This window comes from Pteronotus mesoamericanus, unplaced genomic scaffold (assembly GCF_021234165.1).
Source record: "Pteronotus mesoamericanus isolate MK-2021 breed Mesoamerican mustached bat unplaced genomic scaffold, CSHL_Meso_final scaffold_99, whole genome shotgun sequence".
Classification (NCBI taxonomy): Eukaryota; Metazoa; Chordata; class Mammalia; order Chiroptera; family Mormoopidae; genus Pteronotus; species Pteronotus mesoamericanus.
The window spans coordinates 5,037,863-5,058,418 of NW_026555330.1; the positions used below are offsets into that span (position 1 = coordinate 5,037,863).

At 46.9% G+C, this 20,556-nt stretch overlaps 2 protein-coding genes across 5 annotated transcripts in view; both read right to left on the bottom strand.

The window, feature by feature from the left end:
• The window catches only part of HIPK1 (homeodomain interacting protein kinase 1), a 49,672-nt gene extending 48,818 nt beyond the window's left edge, over window positions 1-854 (bottom strand). For 2 of the 4 annotated variants that reach the window (XM_054564894.1, XM_054564893.1), the window contains exon 1: window positions 616-854. The gene's annotated coding sequence lies outside the window, so the exon portion shown is untranslated. The remainder of the gene's footprint in view (window positions 1-615) is intronic. The other 2 variants (XM_054564895.1, XM_054564896.1) reach the window with 2 other exon arrangements.
• An 11,636-nt stretch (window positions 855-12,490) lies between these two features.
• On the bottom strand, window positions 12,491-20,393 carry DCLRE1B (DNA cross-link repair 1B). Its single transcript, XM_054564755.1, has 4 exons — window positions 19,907-20,393; window positions 19,048-19,213; window positions 18,545-18,727; window positions 12,491-15,147 (listed from the first exon to the last, which is right to left on the bottom strand). The coding sequence occupies exons 1-4, from the start codon at window positions 20,093-20,095 to the stop codon at window positions 14,030-14,032; spliced, it is 1,656 nt and encodes a 551-aa protein (XP_054420730.1). The 5' UTR covers window positions 20,096-20,393; the 3' UTR covers window positions 12,491-14,029.
• Window positions 20,394-20,556: the final 163 nt, after the last annotated feature.

The window sequence follows — 20,556 nt, forward strand, 5'->3', positions numbered from 1 at the left end:
AACTTTCCCTCTGAGCCAGACCTCTAGAGCTGGCTCGCACTGATACACATTCGGTGGGCTGGCCTCACGCCACCTCCCCATCATTACAAATGGCAAACCTAACGATTAAACACCATCAGCGGAGAGCACAGGAAAGCTTCCACACCCACCCCGCCGCCGGCCGTTCCGGCTCCGCTTCCCGGTCGCAAACAGCGCAGATGACCCACAGCCGCGCCGATCGGCAGAGCTGTGAAATACACACACACAAGCCTTACGACTGGGACCTGCCACGACAGCCGGGACAAGACCAGCGGGTGAGGAGACGCCAGGCGGCCCCCTGTCATTTGAGGACAACAACACGCCCAGTAAAGAAGTAGCAGGAGGCAGGGGGAGTTGCCCCGAAAACGAGCCCAAGCCTGCCGGCTTTCTTGGGGACACAATTCCCTCCGCGATCGAAAGCGGCCGGGCCGCGGGACACAGTGGCCAGTCCAAGTGGGGGGCTCCCGAGAGAGGCGCCCGCCCCTCCCCACCCCGCAGGCCGGCGTCCTGGGGAGCCCACAGCCCGCCCGGTCCCCCTCGGGGAGCGGATCGGAGGTCGCTCCTGGCCCAGGACCCTTCCCGCCCTCCTCGACTCACCGCCGGTGTGTTTGGTTCTCAGCCGCGAGCTGGGGCTGCCGTGAGGAGGCGGCGGAGGAGACGAGATCCGGGGCCCCGCCGCCGGGTCATCATACCCCCCGCGCGAGCCGGCCCGGGCCCCGGCCCCCGCCCCCCGGAGCCGTCCCCGCGCCCGTCCCGCGGGGGGAGCCCCTTCAGCCCCCCTCTCGCTCCGCCGCCCGGCCCCTGGCCGCCGCCGCCTCAGCCCCGTGCGCTCCCGCCTCGGCCTCCCGCTGCCGTCCCGGGCCACCGCCGGGCCCCTCACTCCGCAGCCGCCGTTGTCGCCAGACCCGACGAGATGAACGCCGAGCGGCCGCCCCTTCAGGCCGGCCCCGCCCAGCAGGAGCTATTCACCCGCCCCGCGCCATGACACCTACTGAGGCGGAAGTGCGGAGAGCCGGCGGGTTGGGTCAGCCTCAGAGCACTGGCGCGGGTGGGAGCCTGTAGGCCTCCATGGGGGCCTCCGTGGGAGCCAGCGTGGATAGAGCGCGGGGGTCCCCGCCCCCCTCCCCACCCGCCCCGCGGTGATCTAAAGGAGCTCGGTGGTGGCAAGGGGTCCGGCGGTAAAATGTCAGCCCAGCCAGTGTGACATCACCACGGCCTAAGTGTGACACCTTCAGAAACTGAGCAGCATGCGAGCAGGCAGTGCCTCCCCGGGAAGCCCCTCTGCTGGTGGGGAAGGACCTCCGTTTGGGCTTTAACGTTTCGCTGCCATCTGCGTTCTAACAGTGACATCCGTGTAAGGGTACGCCGAGAGCCGCGCGTGGGGCTCCCCCACTGCCGCCCCGGCAACCTGTGTTTGCATTAGGAGGTGAGAACGAAGAGCTGTGCCCCGCACCAGCCCCTCAAAACATGCAGTGAGCGAAAGCGACTATAATTTTCTTGCCTCCACCGGGAAATAGTAAGGCCGGGTATTCAGGAAACGGAATGTGTTGGGCACCCAACATTCTGGGAGAAAAAAAAAAGAGAAAAAAATAGGACCCTGCGTGAGAACTAGGTTACCCGAGCAGAAGGATAGATGCCATCTCCTAGGGTCAACAGCTTCTGTAGGACTTCACGTCTACCTCGTACTGTATAAAATGTTCTGATTCCTAAAGTGGGGGACATTTTTAGGAAGACAGTAGAATAACCTGTTTCTCTTTTCCATTCCGCAAGTGCTGGAGGCTGCAATGACCTGAGCCCTAGAAAGTAGCTGGCCAGCATCCTGAGAACCTGCGCAGACTCTTTGAGAACAGGGCGCAGATATGGCCAAGGTCATGCTGTCAAGCCAGCTTCCTCAGATCTCACTCATACATCCTTGGCCTCTTGGGATTCCCATCTCCCCCCACACACAAAAAGATAATCCTTGTGAGGATGTGCTAAAGTGGTTAATACTACCTTTGGTTTTCTCCCCTGACTTAGCACCCCTGGGAGCAGTTCTATTTTATTGGGAACAGGGAAGTTATTTCCCTAGAGAACCAGGGTTAGCAAAACAGGACAGTTCTGTTTGCTTATTCTCACAGAAGCTGAGAGAACACAAAGTCCTACACTGGGCTGACCTAGGAAACATCAAAACATAGTGGGTGAGCATGCCTGTGTGGTGAGCCAGGGAAAAGGCAGAACTTGAGTTCGGGGGTAGAACGGATCCTGCTCAAAAAGCAGGCAGCAAACACATTCGTTGCTCACCACGCCTCAGTTCAACCCAGCTCCACGATGTGCTTCTCAGCTCCTACTCGCCCAGGCTCTGTCCCTTTCCTCTTTTACAAACGCATCTCAAAATTCACTCCTAGGGAGTCTTTCCTGATTGATGAACACCCTGTCCCCCCTCCACCCCCTCCACACACACACTCACACTTTTTTCGAATTGTTCAGCCCTGCATTACCATCTGACTACCGAATTATTTATCCTTGTTGATCTCTATTTTCACTATTCTTAGGTCATTTCCTCAGTCTGCCGCACTACGTGGAGATCTTCACATCTAGCATTTTGCCATTCATCTATCCAACAAACTGCCTATAGGCCTGCTCTACACCAGGCACTCTTCTCAACACTAGATCAGATGCAAGGCGAGTAAGGCAAGCTCATTTCCTTAAAGAGTTTCCAGTCTAATGTAGAAAAAAAAATGCATGGAGACATATATAACACTTGAATGACAGAGTCAGGGAACACCTTCAGAGTAGGTGGTATTTGAGCATGGTATGGCCAAAGAAGTTTCAAAGTTTAATGTAGCTGGAGTTCAATGGTCCATTCAGCAAATATCTATTGAGTATCTTCTGTGTACCAGGCACTATATTAGAAATTAAAGATACAAAGAAGAAAAGGCATGGTCCATACCCAGAAGGAGCTTATAGTTCAGCATAAAATTAGCAGAATCTGGAATTATTGATAGCAAGGCAGGTTGAATCAGATTTTGAAAGGCAATGAAGAGCTATTAGAGGTTTAATAAGACAGGTGATGTGAAGGAAGCTGTGCGTTAAAGGGAAAACTGGCACTGAGGAGGATGGCTGGCTGGAGTGGGTGAAGTCTAGAGAGGACCTGATTAGAAAACTATGATGAGGGTTTAGCCCTGGCTGGGTGGCTCAGTTGGTTGGAGCATCATCCTGTACACCAAAATGGCCATGGGTTCGATTCCCAGTCAAGACACCTACCTAGGTTGCGGGTTACATCCCCAGCTGGGGTGTGTGTCGGAGACAACGGATCAATGTTTCGCTTTCATATCCATGTTTCTTTCTCCCTTGCCCCCTTTCTCTCTCTAAAAGTCAATGAATATATCCTAGGGTGAGGATTGGGAAAGAAAAAGAAAGAAAACTACAATGAGGGTTTGGTCAAGCAGGGAACATGAAGAGAAGCGGGCAGAGGTGTGAACTGCTTCCTCCCACAAGCCAGGGCAGCTAGAGAGGGAAAGGTAGTCACTGCCAGCTGGAAGCACTGACGTCTCATCTGGGGTCTGATATCCCTCTAGGGCCTAGATTCAGCGTTGCAGGCAAGAGGTCACTTGCTCAGGAGCTGCAGTGCCTAAGGCCAAGGAGGAGAAGCTGGCCAAAGGCTGTGTCTTAAGAGAAACTGATTCAGAAAGCGAGGACAATTATCAAAACAAGCCATGGATTCAAGAGGCCAGGAAGAAAAATAGAATTCAGGTAGAAGCCAGTAGCTGTACAACTAGGAACATCAGATGAGAATGATGGTCTGAAGTGAAGGATAGGAGGCAGAACATGGAGAAATCCTTTGAGCCACCAGAGGAATGGAGACACGATGTCTGGAGCTACCATTGCCATTCTGCAATCATAAATATGATGGCAAACAAAGATGCAGACAACATATAATGGAGCTTCTAAGTGAACTGGAATTGCCCACCTCTGGACTTCTTTTTAAATAAACAAATGTTCTTGTGGTTTAAGGACACTGTTAGACAAGTTTTCTATTATTTACAACCTGAATTAGTCTTAACTGATGTAGCAGAGATTTTTCTAGAAAATGGGGATGATCTATAGTGTCCAAATGTTCTAAAAAATAAAGGAAAATAAGGACTGAAGAGTGGCCAGCAGATTTAGCAATTAGAAAGTCACTGTTGATCTTAGTAGCAGTAATTTTAGAAACATAGTGGGAACAGAAGTGATGCGGCTTCTATGTGGGATTTTTCATAGTATGAGTGGTGACTCACAAACTGGGAAGGATGGTTTGGTCCAACTGCGTGATAGACTCTATTCTGGTCAATTCCTGTCTTCTGCTCTCAGTATCCAAGGAAGCCGCTTGGGTCTGCACTGTCCACTTCAACTACGTCCCGGAGATCACAAATGAATCATGCTGACAGCTCTGTTTCAGTTCCCAAAAATAAGCTAGGAAAAGTTGTCCTGTTCCCTTAACTGGTTCCATCGAGGGTGAATCCAGCATGCGTGAGGGAGGTTAGAATAGAAACTTTTTTTCCTTGCAGAATTTATTGACTGTGTATAATAAGTACTAGGCACTGAGTTAGAATTAAAAATATGCCTTGCGCTCAAGGGTCTTACAATATAATTAAGGTGACCAATTAGGAACAGTTATCACAAGTCTGTGATATTGGTCTTCAAAGTGGTATTTAAAATGCTGAGGACTATAACAATTAACTGTGTCTGCAGGTCACTGCAGAAGCTTCTAGAAATATTGCTGTTGACTGAGCAGGGACTTAAAAAGATGGTACCACTGCTGGGCCATCAGTGAGGTGTTGTTTTTAGTAACGATCTTACGTTCTTAAAGCCAATTGTGAACAGAAGAATAAATATGCAATTATATTATCATATACAAGAGACACACGGTCTTAGGTGTGACAAGTACTCTCTTGGAAGGAAGAGGGTGTCAGTCTGCCGCCCGAGGCTGTCAGAGAGCCAAGGGGTTAGAAACTAATCCCAGGGCAGAAGTGAGTGTGGTGCAGACAAAGCTGAGAAGTGAAGCACCCACCTGCGTTAGGAACCCACCCAGGATAATCAAGTGAGTGAGCGCTCAGCATCACAAAGGTCCCTCCTCTGTATCTGGAGAAGGCCTTATCTCCACGCTTCCGGCCTTCCTCAGCATCAGCCACTACAGCTGGGTTGGTTGCTGGGCTGAATAGTGTGATTGCAGGTAGGAATCTGACTCGTCTGCTTTCAAGTCTAAATTCTGTCAGGCTTTGTTTTCTCTTTGCATCGGAACAGGACATTTTGGGGACTGAGCGCCAGCAGAAATGATGGCTTTGGTGGACTAGGAATTTGGATGAAATGACAAAAGTCAAATACCAGTAAATTAAAAGAAAGAGAAGATGAAACTAGAGAGACATGGTGGTTGCCAACATCATGAAGGCACTAAATGCCACTGAATTGCACACTTTAAAATGGTCGATTGTATGTTATGTGAATTTCACCCCAATTAAAAAAAAAGATGGAGACTTGGAGAAAATAAAGATAATGGGCAAGAGACTTTACCCCTAATTTTCCTAATTTTCAAGAGTCAACCCAGAGATTATTCTGGGGGAAGAGCAAATGCCTGAATACTCATACAACCCATGTTTGCCCCTCCTCAGACCCTCCCCCCATCATGTCTGCTTCCTCCCTGGTCTACACATAAGCACCTTACTCTCAAGTTCTTTGTATACCAAGCCTTGACTGAACAAAACTAAGTGATAGTGCTTTTCTCTCGCTTTCCCTGGATTATGATTATTTCTCATGCCTCTTGCCATTCTGTAACTTTTTTTCTTTGACCAACTGTTATACAAGCTTTTGGCACCTGCACTTCATAATGAAGTCTTAACCTCTGATGAATTCTCAGCAAAACCCAAAGCCAAAATAAATGCTCTGGGAAGACACACAGGGACCCACAAGGTAGAGGGCAATGAATCAGGACAGGAACTAGAAAGTTCATAATTGAGTATTATTTGTACTAAGTCATTTTGCACTTACTGTAAACTCAGAAGGCCCCAATGCTGTATCCCTTACCTGACACAATTCCTGATATGAGATTGGTACTGAAAACTATCTTGTTGAATAAATTACTGTTTATTCACAGTGTGCAAAGCATTGTCCTGCAATCTGAAAGGTCACTGGTTCAATCCCTGGTCGTGGCACATGCATGGGTTGTGGCCCAGGCCCCCTGTTGGGGGTGTGTGAAAGGCAACTAGCCTATGTTTCTCTCACACATCGATGTTTCCCTCTTTCTCCCTCCCTTCCCTCTTTGTAAAAATTAAAAAAAAAAAAAAAAGATAAAATCTGTGAACTGTCATCAAGTGGTTAGCAAATAGTTCTCTGGGGTGGGGTAGGAGGTACCCTATCAAAACCCTAGAGGCAAAATTCCCTAATGTGAAATAGGCTTCTGCCTGACCATCCTCCAATCTCCCAGGATGTCCCATATAGAAGAAGCCCATATGGGCTTTGGAGCCTGGTGTCAGGAGGAATCCTGACTCTTCTAGTTACTAGGCTGTGATAGGCCTAGTAACTATCACATCCTTATCCTTAAAATTTCCTCATCCTTAAAATGGATATAGTAGCTTTTCCACCCCTCTAATTGTATCCATCAGAAAATTTCTTTAATGTTACTCCAAAATAATTCTGAATCCATTACTATTCAATTATTCATCTCTATTAATACTGTCTGTGCAACCAGAAAGTCTATGAGAAGTGAAATATGGAATAACAGCTATGGATTTTTCACTCCCTCCTTTTTTTTTTTTCTTTTTTAGATTTTATTTATTTTTTAGAAAGATGAGAAGGGAAGGAGAAAGTGGGAGAGAAACATCGATGTGTGTGAAACATCAATCCATTGCCTCTCGCATGCCACCAAACGGGGGCCTGGCCAGCAACCCAAGCACATGACCGGGAATCAAACTGGAGACCTTTCGGTTTGTGGGACATCACTCAACCCACCGGGCCACACCAGTCTGGGCTGCACTCCTATCTTAACTAAAAGGAGCTGCAGGTTTCAATTATGTCTATATTTACTTGAAGCCTGGTAGAGAGGGAATGCACTCTCATCAACTAAAAATTGCTTAATTCCATGCTCTTCTGTAAGGATTAGAATATTGCAACTTATGACTTAAAAAGGCGCAATTCAGACCAAATTCAAGGATGCTCTGTTCTCCATTATATCGTATACAGATCTCTCCTCACAGACACAAATATTCAAAGATCAGGACTAATGTTATTATCTCTGAATGGTTATGGTTAAAATATAATAATTTAAATAACTTAAAAAGTATTCTCTAATAAGTGAAATATTTTAGTGAGGAGTCTCTCAGGAAATGTGACCTCTAACCGCAAGGCTTGTGTTGACTCCAAAGCAAGTAAACCATGTTTTTTTTGCTCCTAAGTATATAGTTATAAAACATGTCTATTATAGGAGATAGTATTAATTCATAAAATATTCTAAATAGTTATGTCATAAATAAACTCATTCATTTCTCCTTCTTAATTCCCTCCAAATATGTGCATCTGTATAATATCTGTGGGTCTATATGTGGTTATACCTACATGTCTCCTTTGGCGGAGGAAAAGGTTTATCTTTGTCCCTGTACATGCTTGTGCTAAAGAACTAATGCTAATACATTTTATCAGATCTGAGCGCCACACGTAGCCCCTTTCTTTCAAAAATCCCAGTCCAGTTCACCACTACCCCTCACTGCCGCAAGAGCTTTCTAACTGGTATTTCTGCTTTCATTGCAGCCCCATTCTCCACCTATTGCTTTCAAAAAAGTATCAGATCGTATCACTCCCCTTCAGCATTCTTATTAGAGTGCCATTCCACTAAAATGAAAACCCAAGCTTCTGGACTTCCAGTCAACATGGTGGCACAGGCAGACATGGCTCGCCTCTTCGCACAACCACATCAAAATTACAACTAAAATATCGAACCATCACTCAGGAATAACAGAAATCGAGCTGAATAAAATCTGACAACTACAGAATTAAAGAAACCACATCCATCCAGACTGGTAGGAGGGGTGCAGATGAAGAATGGGCTGGTCCCAAACATACATAGATAAAAATTGGGGAGGGACATCTTGGGAGCGAGGAGTCCCAGACCCACACCAGGCCTCCCAGCCCAGGATTCCAGTGCCAGGCAATAAATCCCCACAACTTCTGGCTGCAAAAACCAGCACTGATTGAGTTGGTGGAAGAAAATTCTAGAGCCCCAAGCAGTTTCTCTTGGGGAACCCACACGCGGACTCACCTACTCAGACTCACTCCCTCTGAGTTCCAGCACTGGGGTAGCAGCTTGAAAGGCACCAGTGGTATAGGGGGAGAAACTGAAGTGTCTGGCATCAAGGCAAGCACAGGCCATTGTCCCTTTGCTAAACCCTCCCCGCAGGGAGTCGGTAAGCTGGTGCCATATCTGAGACTCCATTAACCTGGCTAACACTGTTTGACTCACTTTGGAGATCCACGGAGGCTCTGCCCCACCCAACTTACAGGCCCACCCAAGCTGCTTTTCCATAAGAATGGTTGATCTTGGCTCCTAAATCCTATCAAACAAGCAACAGCTGGCTTCAGTGAGCCCTAGTAGCAGCCAGATTAGAGTCACAGCTTGGCTTCACCTGGGAATCTCCAAGCCCAGCAAAAGTAGCAGCCATCTCAGATTCCTTTACAGCTCGGGAAGGGTGCTCCTGGCACAACACAGGTAGGGGCTGACCTTGGTCTGCACCACCCAGGAAACCCCAGGGTCAGCACCACCATTGGACAGCTACAGACCATGTGGGAGCACCGCCACCCTGCCCCTGCACAGCTGATCCGCCATGGGGGGGTGGAGGTTGGTGGTCAGTGGTCACAGCCAGTCCTTGGCAGCTGACTGGCCTGGGTAAATCCCTCCCATTGATCCCCCAACAGCAACCAAGGCTCAACTACAAGAGGAGGGTGTACTCAGCCCACACATGGACAGCACACCTTGAGTACTCAGCTTGAGTGACAGGGGAGGCTATGCCACTGGACACTACAGGACACCTACTACATTAGGCCACACTACCAAGACACGGAGTCAAAGCACCTCTGCCTAATACAGAGAAAGAAGCACAGGGAGGCTGCCAAAATGAGGAGACAAAGAAACATGGCCCAAAGGAAAGAACAGATCCAGAATGAAAACTCCAGAAAAAGAACCAAATAAAATGGAGATAAGCAAGCTATCAGATGCAGGGTTCAAAATATTGGTTATAAGGAAGCTCAAGGCACTTAGTGAGGACCTCAGCAGCATAAAAAAGACCCTTTCAGAAACAAATAGTACACTAATGGAAATAACAACTTACAGAGAAACAACAGTAGAGTGGATGAAGCCAAGAATGAAACCAACAATATGGAACATAAGGAAGCAAAAAAAAAAACACTACACAGAGCAACAAGAAGAAAAAAGAATCCAAAAAAATAGAATAGTATAAGCAGCCTCTATGACAACTTTAAGAGGTCCAACATTTGCATCATAGGGATGCTAGAAGGAGAAGAGAAAGAGCAAGAAATTGGAAATTATTTGAAAAAAGAGTGAAAGAAAACTTCCCTAATTTGGTGAAGGAAGTAGACATGCAAGTCCAAGAGTTGCAGAGAATCCCAATTATGATGGATGCAAAGAGGCCTACTCTAAAACACCTCATAATTAAAAGGCCAAAGTTTAAAGATAGAGACTCTTAAAAGTAGCAAGAGAAAAGAAGTTAGCAGAAGGTTGCTAGATGGGAGGGGGTGTGAATGGGTAAAGAGGTGAGGAGAGTAAGAAGTACAAATAGGTAGTTACAGAATAGCCATGGGATGTAAAGTACAGTATAGGAAATGGAGTAGCCAAAGAACTGATACGCATGATCCACGGACATGAACAATGGTGGAGGGATTGCCTGAGGGCATAGGTGTTGCTGGGTGGAGGGGAACAAAGGGAGAAAAATCAAGACGACTGTAATAGCATAATCCATAAAATATAAATTTTAAAAATGAAAAAAAAAAAAGAAAACCCAAACTTCTTACTTTAGCTGATCAGTCATTTCTGCCCCAACCTCTGCCTCGCTCTCTGACCGCCTTTTCTTCTCCCCCTTGGCCACATGCTCTTCCTGATGTTCCTCAGGCACAGAGTTCATGCCCATCACACGATCTTTGCGCTGACGATCCCTCCAGGTCTTCACCTGATGGCTCTTTTCCATCACTCAGGTTGCAACTTAATGTCAATCCCGTGGACACCTTCCTCAACCCGTATCTGACTTCCCCCAACACTATTGGCCAGTTTTATTTTCTTTTTAGCACTTCTCACTACCTGGTATTTATTTATACTGTCTCCTTTAGGGTGTAAGTTCCATGTGGTTGGACAGTTTCTGTCTTGCTATTTTAACATTATAAAGGCAAGCAGAATCATTCTGTACCGATGTCAGTGGGATGTCCCAGGAGAACAGAAAGGAAGCACCAGGAACCCAAGACAAAATAGCTTGTTCTGGTGGTGGTTAGGGAGGGTGAGGGGTGGGAGGCAGGTAACAGACTGACCCCTACTCACCAGTGGTAGCATCAAAATATGCACACATGGACCCCCAAAAAGAATTTCTCCTGCTTATAAGGACACTCCAAAAAAAAAAAAAAAGATTTCATTTATTTATTTTTAGAGAGCGAGGAAAGGAGGAAGAAAGGGACGGAGAGAAACATCAATGTGTGGTTGTCTCCTTGCCTGCTCGACCCAGGAATGTGCCCTGATCAGATATCAAACCGCAACACTTTGGTTCACAGGCCGGCACTCAATCCACAGAGCCACACCAGCCAGGGCTAAGGACCGCTTTAAGAATGCAAAGTGAACTGTCTCCCTGAGAGTGGACTTGAGATAGAGAACCTAGATCCAAATCTCTCTTTTTTTTTTTTCAATTTATTGATTTTAAGAGCAAGGGGAGAAGGGGTAGGGAAGAGAGAAAGCGAGACTTAAATTGATCGATTTGTTGTTCCACTTATTTATGCATTCATTGGTTGACTCTTGTCTGTGCCCTAACCTGGGATCAAACAGCAGTGTTGGTGTATGGACTACACTCTAACCAACTAAGCTACCCAGCCAGGGCAGAAATCCCTTTTCTTGAACAAGCACACTCACTTATCTCCTATTTCCTCCCACAAAGGGAAGTCTGAGTCAGGAGTGAGATGGTCCTGCAAAGCCAGTTAAGCAGATTTCCTTCTTTAAAGGGACTTAAGTCACTGTCAGTAAGTGACCTTGTGGAAAAGTACAAGGTTTTCCACAGATCCTGAAACAAATAACTAATTCATCTCTAGGGAACTTCCTTTCTCCTAGTACCTTCAAGCCTGATGCAAGATCTTCATAGATCTACGAGGGTCATCCTTAGATTCTGAAAATAAAGTGGCTACTTAGATACATGCCATGCAGCATTTTTATGGGAGTACTGAGAAACCAAAACAAATAAGGCAAATGCCAATCCCTATTAGAAGCCAGACAAATTTACTTTAGAATAGTATGGAATTTTCCCATTACTAGTACATAAACTTGCCACCAGCCACCAAGTTTCTTAAAAGTTCTTTGCTCCTACTCCTCTTGAATTCATATAGATCCCACTTCAAGGTAAATGGGTGACACAGCATGTGACGAGAGTGGATATGTCCCCTTGTTGCTAGGAGATAGAGCCACCCTGGGAGGCCTTGTACTGAAGACTACCTTATCTCTACCAGACACCTTTCGGTAGCATGGAAGTGAGACAGCTAGAAGCGCCTAGGGGAAGCCAGGCTAAGCCTTGCCCACAGTTTAGGAAATCTCTATTAACACAAACGATGACCTTCCAATTCTAGTAACATCATTTGAACTTAATGAGCCTTTGAGGTATTTTAATGCTAGCCTCTTCTGTAGAAAGGACGGTAAGAAAACCTTTCTGGAGGGCAACTGGACACAATGTACATCAAGAACTTAAAACTTAATCCCACTTAAAGTAATTTAATAAATGAAAGTACTATGAGCCCTGGCTGGGTATGTCAGTGGTTAGAACGTCATCCTGCTATGCCAAGGTTGTGGGTTTGATCCCCAGTCAGGGCACATACAGGAATCAATCAATGAATGCATCAATAAGTGGAACAACAAACCGATGTTTCTTTTTCACCCTCCCTCTTGCTCTAAAAATCAATAAAATTTTTAAAAACTTTTTAAAAGTACCATGATATATGCACAAGGATGGTCACTGTAATATGTATTAATTGTGGACAAGGACATACAAAATTTTGAATATTATAGAAGTAACTTAAGATACACCCATATAAGGCATCATATTAAAATATTTATTAAAAATTACATTTTGAATATTTAATGATACAAGGAAATGCTTAAGATACTAAGTAACCTGCAGAATATAAAATTATATTCAGTATTACCCCAATTTTGAATAAAAAAATATATTTAATATTTACATGCACAAAAAAAGGCCTAAAACAATTGCTATACATGAAGGAATTATAATTTTTTCTTTATATTTTCATATGATTCTCAAAGTTTCTAATTTTACATATAAATTTTTTAAAGAACCGGAGGCAAAGAGTCCCAGTACTTCAAATACCCATCATGTGGTAGGCAGTGAGCGAGGAATCTCCCCACTTCTGACCTCCACAGCAACCAGGAGAGGTGGTGGGTATCTCAGCCTGTGCTGCAGACGGGGAACAGAGGATCTGCTGTTTAACGCAGTCTATGGGCCCAGGGTGCTCTGGACTGAAGCCCAGGACAATGCCTACTTCCTGCTGCCCCATAGGCCTCACCTGCTGCGGCTCCCAGTGGGCCCACGGGGCGGGGGGTGGTTACAGTGAAGGTCGCTGACAAAACACAGCCGTGGACACTTTGCCCATGAGCAAGGCCCTATTTTGATTTCTAAATCCTTCCTATCTTCCTCCCAAAGTAAAAAAGTTTTTTCCTGGATAAGAAACAGAGGCTTCATCACAAAGCCTTGAGGATCCTTTCTGAAGCAGTTTTTATCCCTGTGCCCAGCTCTGCATGCCTGTGTCCCCTCCGAGCCTGTGATATCTGCTGTCCTGCTTATTGGCTTGGCATTTCATCAGGCTGCGAGCAGAAGGACAGGGCAGAACCACGCACCCCCACCCCTTCCACCAGCTGGCTCCTTGGTCTCTGCCCTGGATACTAAAACAAACAGGCTGTGTGCTCTGGCTCCCTACTCAACCCAAGGGCGTGGGGGAGGGGGAAGGCAGGCAGTAAATATCCCAGCTATGTGAACAATCAGGAATATCTGGCAGCACATTTGATCTTTTGCAACTTTATTTCAAAGTCTGGGCCTCCAGGCAGTTGGGAGGCCCATCATACCCTAAGCCTGGTTCCAGGTACTGCCTTAGTGAGGGTGCCCCATCCCCCAGCTGGCTCTGTTCCAGGTAGGTCCCCAGTGACACCAACTCTCATGGAGGCAAAGACGGAATTTTTCTCCACTGTTCCAAGGCTCGTCATCACTTCCTGTTCCCTCCCAGAGGCAGAGACAGGAAGTCGCTTGGATGGGGTCATAGCAAGTCAGTGACATTCAGGATTGGAAATGCTGCCTGGATCACCACTTTATCCTCCACCACAATTCCTAATTACAAAAAAAGAACTACCTAGGGACTTCTGTCTAGGAAAAGGGAGGCGGGGACAAGGAAAATAGCACAATGCACACAGAATAACAACGGGAATAACCTGGGCCTTTTTGATTCAGACTCTTTAACTCTTTCTGCAGCCACCTAAGAGGACTGCATGTTCTAAAAAGCTGGAGCAATACTGTATTAGACAAATGTAAACAGATGATTATGCAGGCCTTCTTAGAATCTTCCATGGACTCATACTGTGGAGGGGTTTTAATGAAAACCGCTTTCAAACAGTCAACCATAAACTAAAGATTCCATAGGCATTAGGTTTCCAACGAACACACTTGAAGAAGTGTTGCTCCAGGATGAGCCCAAAAGGATCCTGCGAAGACAGGAAAGGCCCTAAACAAACTCCCACCAGCCATCATCCACTCTCTTCCAAACTGTCGTGCTGGATCAAACAAGGCTGCACTCTCCTCTGTGTGGGCTTTAGCAAGGATTTATGGTATTCTTCCACTTGCCGGTCGAAACCCCTGGAAGAGAACCTCGCCTGGAAAAAGTTCACTGGAGTCAGGAGGTATTTTAGAGTCAGGCTACTGAACTCAGGAGCCAGAAGAGAGAGAGCCTTGCTGCTATGAGACAGGGGTGAGTCCTGGCCCCCCGCCACGTGCTGTTTCCCAGAGGCTGCTGAGCCATCATTGTCTCCCCTGGGAACCAAGTGGGGCCCTACACCAATTTCCTCCCCAGTTTCCGGAGAGTTAAATTCCTCATCTGTAGACCTTAAATGAACTGAAAAACCCAAGGGGGCAGTCAATACGGTCGCCATCTTCTGGGACTCAGAGAATGGGACTGCCCCATCCCACTCTTTGCTGCAGAGGTCTGGGATCAACTGCTTCTTGATCTGCAGAGAATGGTGGCAGGGCTGCTTCTCAAGGCTCACAGAAAGGTTCTGGTTCTTGGCCTCCTTTGAGTCCTGGTCACCTTGAAATTGATCAGCCTTTTCCTCAAGAGATTCAAACATGACACCCTGGGGTCTTGGTCTCTTGAGCCTCCTTTCTAACAGCCATAGAACTCTTGGTTTTCTGGAGGAGGAACTCATGTATTGCTGTACAGAGACTGGAATCAGGGGCACCGAGAGCCTGGAGCTCAGGCTGTCCTGGAAGTAGTCCTTAAAGGGCTGTCGACGGACAATGGGCACCACCTGGCAAGGCTTCAGGGCTGCAACAAAGGCGCGGAGCTCCAAGTAGGAGGAATGGTCGGAGTAAGGGATGACGTGGGTATTGGGGTGGGAGCAGTGGATTTTCCGGCTTGTGGGAAGGATAGCAATAGTAGGGTGGGCCTGGTTCCAGCGCAGCATGGCAGAATGGCAGATCTCCATGTGGTCCACGGCATGGATGCGGCCGGCCTTCTCCTCCACTGTGAACACATCCGCCAGGCCCAACAGCTGCACCAACTCCAGGCGCCGGGGGCTCAGTACCACCCAGGTCTGAAACTCCAGGGCCAGCTGCTCCAGCAGGGACTCCTTTCCCAGGTTATAGAGTCCTGAATAATGGTAATGGGATTGGGGAAAGAAGGGGAAGGAAGAGAATGAGGCTACTGGGAATGCTACCAAATCAACCAAACGTTCAACAAAAATACACAAAACGAATGGGGCAATCAGAAGACATAAGGGATGGGACGGCATGTGACAGACGTGTATGGAAAATGGGGTAGACAGAGAAGTTAACACCGAACTCACTCATTCATTCATTTCAACAAAGGAAAGCATCTACCAAGCGACAGGCACTGTGACGACAAGTCTCAGTCCTCTAGGAGTGTGATCTGCATGGGAACGGGTACACCACGGGGTTAAGGACAATGTGAGAGGCATGCACACAGTGTTATGAGGGCACAGAAAAGAATCTATCATTTGATAGAGTTAGAAAAATTCTGCTGAAAATGACCACTGAACTAAGTGTTAAAGGATGGGTCCAAGTTAACCTGGCAAGGAAAGGGAATGGGAGGGAACCGTTCTAAAAAAGTTCGCTTAGAACTAAATTTTAAGAGAGGCTGGTGTTCCTAAAGTACAAAGAAGGAACTGGTAAGAAGTGACACTAGACTTTCAATGGATGACTATATAAAGAAGATGTGGTACATTTATACAATGGAATACTACTTGACCATAAGAAAAGACAAAATATGGCCATTTGCAACAATATGGATAGATCTTGAGAGTAACATAGTAAGTGAAAGAAGTCAGATGAAAAAAGAACACTCATATGTGGGATATAAAATAGAAAACAGCAAATGAACAAACAAAACAAATGAACTCATAGATGTAGACAACAGAATGGTGGTTACCAGAGGGGTAGGGGGAATGGGGGGAAGGGGTCAAATACAGGGGTGGAAAAAAGTAGGTTCACAGCTGCAATACAAATAAATCCAATAATTAATAAACATATAATATAAGAATTAAGTCTGTTTCACGTACTCACAACTGTAAACCTACTTTTGCCCCCCCCCCCTCGAATTGGGTGAATGGAGGGAGACTAGACTTTGGGTGGTGAGCACACAATACAACATATGGATGATGCACGATAGAACTGTACACCTGAAATTTATATGTAACTAACCAATGTCACCCCAATAAATTTAATTTTAAAAAGTGACACACCCTGATCAGTGTGGCTCAGTTGGTTGGGCGTCGTCCCACAAAGTGAAAGGTGGCTGGTTTGATTCAGTCAGGGGACATGTCTAGGATGTGGATTCACCCCCACACGGGGGCATGTGCGAGAGGCAACCAATCGATGTTTCTCTCCCTCTTCCCTCCTCCCTTCCCCTCTCTCTAAAAAATGAACAAATATTTAAATAAATAAAAATAAATAAATAAATAAATAAAAGGTGATCCTAAAGAGGTAAATAAGCCACAGAGGGCACTGTAGGTTCTGCTAAGGAACTTAGACTTCATTATGTAAGTGAAGGGGAGTCATTGAAGAGTGTGAAAAGGGAAAATGGCTCATTCTAACCATAGGAATAATATGATCAGAGCAGGCAGGGCTTTGGCTAAGAAAACAGGGCAGAGTGTGACTCAGCAGCCTGGGGGGGACACTGAAAGCAGAAGTCGCAACGAGAAGGCCCAAACAATACTCAACACAGAAAGAAAGGGAGGCCTGCACTTTGACGGCCATGGTGACAGACAGGGGAACCGTGCCCAGCGGTTGTTCTCAGACCTTTCCTGGAGGTATATTTCAGATTCACAACCAGACTGTGCACTCCTTTCAAGGACTTGTATTTTTTATATACACATTATTCCCATGGTTCAAAGCCTCACTCTTTAGGCACAAATGTAGCTGATTTTCTTTTCTCTCTCCCTATCCCCCCGAGCCCAGCTTTTTTTTTTTTTAAACCCCTTTTAGGTCCTTTACTACTAGACTGTAAGCCCTAATTTTATTCATCTTTCCATCCCACTGCCTATCAGAATGGTTGGCACATAGGAGGGGCTTATGATGTACTTGCAAAATTAACCGAGCCCTACTACAGACCCACCCAGCAAGCTCCTCTGGGAAAACTCTGCATGGGAACTCTAAGAGTAGTAGGACCAATAGCTCTTCAGGGGAATTAAGCCCTCCTGAGACAAAGGGGTATTTCTCAATAAATTTGGTAGTCACCCTGGAAGGCCTGTAATTTCCTCAGGGCCTTTGTTCAACCCTACTTTGAAACTCTTTTCAAAGCTGGGGCCCACCCTTTTATAACATTCGCCAGGGTGGCAAATCTTTTTCCTTTTGTGGATTTATTACAATTCGGGAAACAAATAAAAAAGTCATTTAGAACTAAATCTATTGCCTTTTTGAAAACACAAATTGGTTTTCATTAACTATCTCAAAAGGCAATTCCAAAAGAGTCCCCAAACTATTTTGTGTTCTCGTGGAAAACGCTAGAACAAGCATACCGGTGGCTTCTCAGTGTATCTAATTTTAAGCACAACACTCACTTGAGTATCCATACTGATAAATTCTATTCACTCATGCAACAAATATTTATAAAATGCTTCATCAGGTATTAGGGGTATATCCATAATTAATGAGAGCCCTGTCATTGTGGAACTCCTAGTCTAGCAGGGGGAAACAGATAACAAAAACTGAATACAGTAAGTATGTAAATTATGGAATCTACCTTAAGGCAATGATTGCAATATTGTTCTTCTTCTACTTGAAACAAAGTTTTTTGTCCTAAGGACAATGGTTTCATTTAGGATAAAGTTCAAAATGTCTCTTACAAGCACTTCAGTCCCTCCTGCCTTTCCAGCCTCCTCACCACTGTGTTCCTGTCAAACTGGCTGCTGCTTCTCTGTTCCACAAACACACAAGACTTCTTTCCACTTTCATCCACACCCTCAAGGAGTTTAGGTGAGGGTGGGGGCAAGGGGAGTGGAGGACAGATAATAAACGAAAGGCAATAGCATATTAAAACATACATAGAGTATAGTGGAAGCCAATGAGTGCTATGAAAAAATGAAAAAGTGTCCTGGCTGGTGTGTGGCTCAGGGGATTGAGTGCCAGCCTGTGAACCAAAGGGTCGCTGGTTCAACTCCCAGTCAGGGCACACGCCTGGGTTGCAGGCCAGGTCCCCTGTAGATGGCACAAGAGGGGCAACCACATACTGATGTTTCTCTCTGTCTCTTTCTCCCTTCCCCTTTCTCTAAAAATAAATATGTAAAATCTTTTTTAAAAAAGACGAAGAAGAAGAAGAAGGAAAAAATGAAAAACTTGGTAGGCGATCAAGAGCTGGGGATGTGGGAATAGGGATGGTGGGCAGATGGCAATTTTAAATAAGGTGGTCAGCGTAGGTTTCATGGAGGAGCGGAGGTCTGCCGCACAAAGACTTGAAAGATGTGAGACACCCACAAAGAACCTAGCTGCACTACCTATGGATGAGAGAAAAAGGAAAGGAAACCGCTCACCAATCTTTACGTCATGCTGTGGGTGCTTTCGAATGAGCTCGACAATCTGGTGGGCGGCTTCTTGCTGGGAAGGAAGAACCAGCTCTGGGTTACAGTTGGTGTTGTCTAGGTATAAGGTATGGATCTGCTTCCCCACTTTCAGGGCGGGCTCCCTTAGCATGGACGGTGTATACCGAAAATCACCTACGGGCAGAGAGTCAAAGACAAAAGATAAAAGCCGAGTCTCCCACCGGCAACATCAAATGGACATTTGCTTACTGGCCTGTGGAAAACTATCCTGGAGTCTGACACTGAACTAATGGGCACAGTAGAACTTCCTTGTGGAAATGCCTCTCTCCTGTTCCTTCTCAAGATCTGGACTCTTAAAGCGTGAGAAATCAGCTGAGAAAAGGTGAGTGCTCATATGAGATGAAGCTAGAAGGCCTCCAGACTTCTGTTTGAAGTCTGCTCAAAAAAGTGGTGTCTAGGCTGAGAAGGAAGGAGGGACCCCTCAGGAGGCCCACCTGTGTAGAGGATGGTTCCAAAGTATCCTTCAAAGAGAAACATGACAGAGCCAGGGCAGTGATTGGCATCCATCAAGGTTACAGTCATGGTCTCCCTCCCAATTTCATCCAGAGGCAGGACATGGCTCTCACCAACCTCCAGGGCTCGGATCCATCGCTTAGATACCTGAGGAAACAGTTGGTCATACCAGTGAACACAAACTGCCCTCCCTGATACCTCCCTGGACCAGGTTCCTTGCACAGATCAGGGAAAGCTGACGGAAAGCTGACCAAAAGCTGAGCCTCCTTGCAGCAGAAGCTGTAATGCGGATTCCTGAATGAAGTCCTCCTCCTCCTTCTCCCACTCGCCACCCCACCCCCTCTGTACAATTCTAAATTAAGGGACCAGAAAACAGTCTGGTCAGCGATGCTCAAATTTTCCTGATCATAATCCCTTGGTTGTACCTGCTTAAAAAAAAAAAAAAAAAAAAAATCCCACCAGATTTCCAGGACCTGAACCGGCTAAATCTACTGAATCAGATGGGGGGAAAAGGGAAGTGGTGGAGAATCTGTGTATCTACCTGGCACAAACGATGAGGCAAGTTTGGGAAACACTAGCCTAGCTTTTGTGAAAAGGGAGGAACAATTTCCTTGGACTAAACGATCTCCCCAGCTTAGAGCTGATCCATTCCCAAGTCCACCTGGTGGAAGCCGCACTCCTGTCCTGGCTAGGGATGCAGTTCTGGGTTCAAATAACTCCCGCATTTCTAATAACCAGTCCTCCTGGCCCTTAATGCTGTGACTCTAAGGCTGGGATAGATCTCAAGTCCCACCCGGACGCCTGGACCAGCGCTCGGAACCCGACTCCAGCTCGCGGTACCTGCAGGTGACGGTGCAGGAGGAAAGCCGTGATTGGGGAGCAGTAGAGGGGCCGCGCCCAGGTGCTAGACAGCCCCACGGTGTGGTCCGAGTGCATGTGGGACAGGAAAAAGAGCCGTGCGGAGCCAGCCCGGCGTAGGCTCCAAAAGTCCACAGCGATGGGCGTGTGGGGGATCAGGACCCCGTTCATGGTGGCGGGGATGGAGTCCCCAGTGGGATCCTCATGGGAACAGAGCTCCGGCGTGAGCCTCCTACAGCGGCCCTGGAAAAAGTCACGCCGGGGCGAGGACAGGGCCAGAGACCGAGAGGGAAACAGCCAGGCCAGAAGCGGAATAAGTTACTAGAGCGGGCAGAAAACAGAAGGAAGTGACGGTGCTCGGGTAGTCCAGAGATGTAATCGCACACTGCGGAAACCGCTCTGCGGGGCGTCATTCCCACCCGCGCGTGGGGCGTCATTCCCACCCGCGCGCGGGAGCTGGCCCGAGGCCGACGCCGGAGTCCCCCACTCGAAGCGCGCGCTCTGGGCGGAGACAGGCCGAAGTAGCCGATTTCCGAGTCCCCGCCGCAGCTCCACCAGACGGAGCAGCCGGCCGCACTCGGAGGTGAGGGGTTGGGGGAAGGGCACCCCTAAGGTCGAAGCCCAGGCTCCGC